Source organism: Pelmatolapia mariae, linkage group LG16_19 (genome assembly GCF_036321145.2).
Source record: "Pelmatolapia mariae isolate MD_Pm_ZW linkage group LG16_19, Pm_UMD_F_2, whole genome shotgun sequence".
Lineage (NCBI taxonomy): Eukaryota > Metazoa > Chordata > Actinopteri > Cichliformes > Cichlidae > Pelmatolapia > Pelmatolapia mariae.
This window is the reverse complement of record NC_086241.1, coordinates 58187987-58193994: the sequence shown is the minus strand read 5'-3', so window position 1 is coordinate 58193994 and position 6008 is coordinate 58187987. Positions and strand designations below refer to the sequence as shown.

At 42.6% G+C, this 6008-nt stretch overlaps 1 protein-coding gene across 2 annotated transcripts in view; it reads right to left on the bottom strand.

Annotated features, from left to right (window-relative positions):
- Positions 1-639: 639 nt before the first annotated feature.
- The window catches only part of ttbk2a (tau tubulin kinase 2a), a 34605-nt gene continuing 29236 nt past the window's right edge, over positions 640-6008 (bottom strand). Inside the window, exons 15-16 of one of the 2 annotated variants that reach the window (XM_063500002.1) lie at positions 4741-5708; positions 640-4582 (exon numbers count right to left, since the gene is read on the bottom strand). In XM_063500002.1, coding sequence (XP_063356072.1) covers positions 4135-4582; positions 4741-5708 — 1416 coding nt within the window. In that variant the 3' untranslated portion in view covers positions 640-4134. The remainder of the gene's footprint in view (positions 4583-4740; positions 5709-6008) is intronic. The other variant, XM_063500003.1, reaches the window with a different exon arrangement.

The window sequence follows — 6008 nt, the reverse complement described above, 5'->3', positions numbered from 1 at the left end:
CAACAAGTGCTCAGCATCTCTGGGAACTCCTTCAAGACTGTTGGAAAACCATTTCAAGTGACTACCTCATGAAGCCCATCGAGAGAATGCCAAGAGTGTGCAAAGCAGTAATCAAAGCAAAGGGTGGCTGTTTTAAAGAATCATGAAGAAACATATAAAAATGTTTTCAGTTATTTCACACTTTTTTGTTTATTACATAATTGCTTGTGTGTTCATTAATAGTTTTGATGCCTTCAGTGAGAATCTACAATGTAAACAATCATGAGAATAAAGAAAAAACATTAAGAATGTGTGTCCAAACCTTTGACTGGTAGTGTATTTTCTATGTTCCTAGATAAAGAGAAATAAGGGGTGTCTATCTCTATATATTTATTTATTTATTTAACCAGACCTAAAATTTGAGACCCATGATTGAGTCTAAAGCATATTGTATTAAGATACACACAGCATTGCTGACTTTGAACGCAATCTTCAAAAATTGTGATATATTTTATTTAATTTTAGGACTAATTCCACATTTACATTTAAAAAAAACAAAACAATGAATAAATCCTTTTTACTTGTTTTTAAATTTTCAATGTAACCTTAAAAGCACAAACAAGTAAAACATTATTAACTCAGTTACTTTTTATGTTTTGTTGGATGTTTTTTTTTTTTTTTGTCTTTTTCAAAAAAACAACAGCTTGAATGCCCAGTGGTTTTATTTCAATTAAAAAGAAGCACTTTATAAATTAGCAATTTTAATATGCGTATCCTTGCTCAGTGTCCAACATTTCAGGATTATAAACAGGAATCTGTCACAAAATTCTTTCTGCATGCGGAATGAGTATTTTATTTGTAACCAGTTTATAAAAATAAAATACAAAATAATTTGAAAACCAAAAGAAACAAAACACTGTACAAGGCATTGATATGATACAAATAATAGAATTAACATAAATAATTACAGGTATATACAATGCAAAACTCCCGCTTGTTACATTCTTTCCTTGAGACTGTACAGTTACATTTCAAAACAACGACATACATTACAACACAAAAATATCAACCATTGAAAAAAATCCCAACAACTCAAGTGAAAATGACAGATGGGCAAATTAGCAAAAGTCACAATAAATAATTTCTGTCAAGTATTTATAAGTAATTCAATATCATGACATGAGAAGTGTACAAGTGCACACCAAAGCTTTTATTAGTTTCCATCTCACCTTTCAAAATAAAACAAAACAGCTGGCTTTATTCTGTTGGTCTGTGGCTTTGTGTAACCACAAAAAAACCCAACAAGCTACTATAAATATGACACTTTCTAATAGCGAGCCACTTTAAAAAGTGACAAAGAAAAATCTCATCTGGAAGGTAACACTAATCCTACGACTACACACCACTTGTGAGATAATAATAATAAAACCCATGATAAGAAATCTGATTATCTTTTAAAATCAGCAGCACACTGTTTAGTGTCTGTTCTTCCCTTTCATTGAAGCCCGTTAGGATATATGTCATATTTGTACGATAATGATATTATTTAAATACTACTTTCAATATTTTACAGGTATATATTAAAAGTCTGCACAACAGCATTCTGAACTTCGAAGCCTTGAAATTGGGACTTGAAAGAGGGGGAATTCAAAGACTGCTGGCTGGCGACGTATAAATTGCACAGCCATTTGAAAGCATACAGCTATCACACTGCAAACACACCTTGAATACAGCACCCTAAAATTCTCCAATTTCAACCAGTCAATCAGTAAATAGTCCACACATTCTCACAGTGGAGCGCTCCGGCTCTGACACAGAAGTCTGTCAGCACTGATTTCAGTGGCGAGGGTTTGCATGGTAGCACATGCCATTTATAGACCGAGAGATAAGAGAGAGAGAGAGAGAGAGAGAAAGGCTTGGCTTGGCCTAATACTGGAATGATCTCCAACACAGACAAGGCTCAGTCATCCCTCGCTATGCACAGAGGGGCAGAGAAGAGACATTAAGGCGGCTGACTGACTGAACGATGTCTGCCTTCAGGATGAGTCATCATAGCTGCTCTGTGAGGCTAGCGTAGGTACCTGCGAAATCTACATGAGTTGGACGAAACAGCATTGTTTAATATCGACAAAAATAAGACGCTCTCATCTCAACTCAAACTGCAAAGTATATCAAAATATTTGGCGATGTGGTTTATGACTGTGACTACCATCAGGCTTTCAGCTCGTGAGTACAACGCAAGGCTGTAAAATGCAGGAAAGTCTATTCTCCTTTTATTTTTGCATGTCACTACAGTTATATGCAATGATGGAATCATCCCAGGTCGGTGCAGAAAACTAACATCAGGTAAGCCAGAGAAGATTTAGAGATTCGCCGAACAGGAAATGGCCAATGTGGTAAATGCTATGTGATGATGAGTGTTATGCGGCTTTATACTCAGTAGTCGATTTGGGGGGTTTTCTCTGTTGAGCATGCAAAGAGAAGCACTGGAAGGAAGCTGAAGTTATTTTACAGTATCATACAAGCAGAGGAGTGGGAATAGATTATGGAGGAGAGCTTCAGTGAGGAATCCTAACTAAAAACTGAACACAAACAACACTCTGGCTTCTTTACCTTGTGCAAGAGCCGTATATTGTATGTCGTTATATAAAAGACATTCTCCGGTGCAGGAGAAACAGGAACGGAAATAAAACATTCTCGCACGTGGAGGCATGGAGCATCGTTTTGGTGTGAGAAATATGTACATATGGCCTCCATTTTCAATAACATTTGACAAAATTCTTTTTTTTGAGGTCTGAAATTCACATTTGTTCAGAGTTTTATCTCAAACACTGGCCTGGTATGTAGACACGACAGCTAATATTTCCTGTTACAAATAATAGCTACTTTGTCCTTAAGTAAACTGCTGCTCAAATTATGTTTGATTAACAAACATTTGTGTTGCTACCTTTTCTACATAAATGAATGAAAAGGGTTGTCTTATAACCGCTGGCACAAGTCTGTTTTTTGGCTCTTGGTTTTTTGTTGTTTTTTTCCTCCGCTAATTACAAACACACCAAAGTGAATCTTCAAGCTGCCCGAAGTGCCAAGGCACGCGCTAAGACGAACATCAGTGCACCTTGAGTCGTTTAAACTTACTACTGCTACTAAAACATCACAAGTCTAACCTCTAATTCCTTCATTCCAGTGTGACATTTCAGATTCCCTCTCAGCAACACAGTAGGCACAAAAAGGTGTGTGTCCTCACATGCTTTACATGACTGATTGTATAAAGGGTCACTTTGAGCGATCCCCTCATTTTAAAAACGAATGCACGTGACACAAAAACCACACTTTAACGATCGCACGCGAGAGGATAGGAGTCGTAAGCATTGCTAAGCATCAAAATAAATATCTCAATAAATACAACTGTACACAAATTCTGCCTATTATGCATTCACATTTAGCAGAAAGAAAATGTTATACCCTGCCTGATCTGAGTTAGGCCCCCCGGCCAATAATTAAAGTTGCAAATCCCATTAGTATGATTCAAATGCATTAATGCTGGGGATAAATAAGTTCTAATATATTGCGGTGCAGGACGGATCAAAGTTGAACAATCAGGAGACTTATATATGTGCCCACTGGTCCAACTAACTTCTGATTTAAGTCTTAGAGTGCTGCATGAACGGTTTAAACTACAGCATTGATTGTAAAAATGAAAAGTAGACCCTGACCCAACACTGCCTGTTAGGTAAATTATCGTAAAGGACGTACTCCACCAATTCAAGTTCAGTCTGCTAGTCATGCATCGTCATTCAGCTTGTGAACAAGTATTTAATGTCCTGTTTTGGGAAAGGCAGCATTTTTGGGGGTGGACTAAAATTTCTGGATATCCCGGCTTGTGCCACAAAGATTTATACAAGTCTTTTTTAAAATATGTTTTCTACGAGTCCGGCAGCCTTAGTGCAAAACTACAATCACTGGGGTGGTATTTAAAAGCTGGACACATACTGAATGACAAAGCCTATGCAGAAACAGAAGGAGCGAAGAGAACACTGAGAAACTGTGAGAGGAGTAAAGTTCAGACTATTTTACTGATTATACAGGAAGACTCACTGACTGATGTCTGTCCTATTACAACTTCTCTGCTATGGCAACTCAACCTGGTGGGGTCTATCTACTCAGTTTGCTGGAGCACTTGCTCTCTTTGCTGCAGCCTTTTCCTCTAGATAGGTGGAACGGGCTGGTGCGCGCCTGCCGACTACAGCATGTATCCTGGTGGTGGGGGTAGAAGCGGCGGGGAGGCGGTGAGCCGGAGAAGCTAGGGGGTGAGCGGCTGCGGCCAAAGCAGCCCCCTCCCCCGCCGCCACGGTGCTCGTGGCGAGAGGGCGAGGAGCTGACAGAGCGCTGCAGGGAGGAGGAACTTCGGGGGGAGGCGCTCGAGCTGCGGTGGTGGTGCGGAGAGCTCGTCAGGCTGCAGATGCCCATCCTGGAGCCCCCGTGCTGGGCAGAGGAGCGGTGGTGAAGGGGGGAGCCACGGGAGCCATGCATTAGCTGAGCAATACACGTCAGCAGTTCTGAGTCACTGGTGCTGCCAGCTCGGATACGGTAACGTCTAAGCCTGAGTGAAGCATGAAAAACAGCGAGTGATATTTTACAGCAAAGCTCAAATGGAGATAAATCAAATTTCTTGGCATAAATTATTAAATTAAATAAATAAAAGAGATAATATCTTTATAGTATCTTAATGAAAGTAAAAGATGCAAGGCAACAACTTACCTGCCCTCCACTGTGGGGCGACACGGTGGTTTTCCAGGAGGTGGACGCGGCATGAATTGAGCAGCCAGTTGCTCAGCAGAAGAGGATGCCTGAACGGGACGAGGGATCCTGCTTTTGCGGGACAGCGGGCTAGAGGAGGAGGAGAGAGACGGAGCGTCGTCTCCCTGGCGGTCAGAACGGGAGCCCATAAGAGAGTCCTCTTCCTGAGAGCGGTCAGAGGTGGACGACAGTGGATCTCTAGTGAGGGAGGCTACCATTGGGCCACGCCTATCAGAGAGGGATGGCGAGGCAGTGGGTGAGGGGACCTGGCCTTGGTGGCTGGCTTTCTTCTGTAAGAGCTTCTCCTTGGCGGATCCTGGTGGAGGGAGCTCCAGGAGGGCCGAGGGCTCCAGCACAGGGATTCGACTTTGCCTGCGGCTTGGGTCTTTACGGGGGGCAGCCAGTGGGGTGGAGGAGGCTGGGCTAGTGATCTGTTCTGGGATCAGGTTCACTTCTCTAGGGTCTTCCCCCTTCAACTGAGGCTCTGTGACACAAGGAGTGGGGATAGAGTCATTCTCATTGTCTTTAAGCTTGAGGAAAGTTCCATTACTTAAATCCCTTTGGTTGTTAACAGGAGGGGAAAGACGGCCATTGGCAAACACGGGGCTGCGAGGAGAGCGAGGGGAAGATGCCGAGCGTGGAGGAGGCGAGCACGGTGAACGAGGGCAGCGCGGGGAAGACATGCGGCTTGGCACAGGGCTTTGAGCTTTGGTGTGGCTGTCTCCATTGACCAGCATCTCAGCCAGGGGGTCTACTGGTGACCCTGGATGGGAGGGCACATGGTCCTGCGGGGAGCTGATATCCACTGTACGCTCCTGAACCTGCTGAGCTTCTGCTTCAGCTTCGCCATGCCTCTCCAGCAGGAGACACTGTGGAGCACTGTCTGAGCCTGACTGGGAGGAAAGCCCAGAGGGACGCTGAGCCGTCAACTGGAATGGGGAGGGAAGAGGTGGAGACATGGGAGGGAAGAGAAAAAGACACAGGTATTATTTAAGAAAAAGAAAAGACTAAAAAAATGGCAGTAATATTCTAAATTGTCAAAGGTCTGTTGCTGATAGACTACAACATGGCGAGTTGTGCTGTAGATCTGCAGCAAGAGCCTGTTGCAGATGTGTGAACACTGAACAATTTTACAAAATGTGGTAATAAATGGTGATTAGTTTGGCAACAGCATGCAATACCATAGCTACCATTATCAGACCGAAACACACAAGTGCTATGGCAGTGTC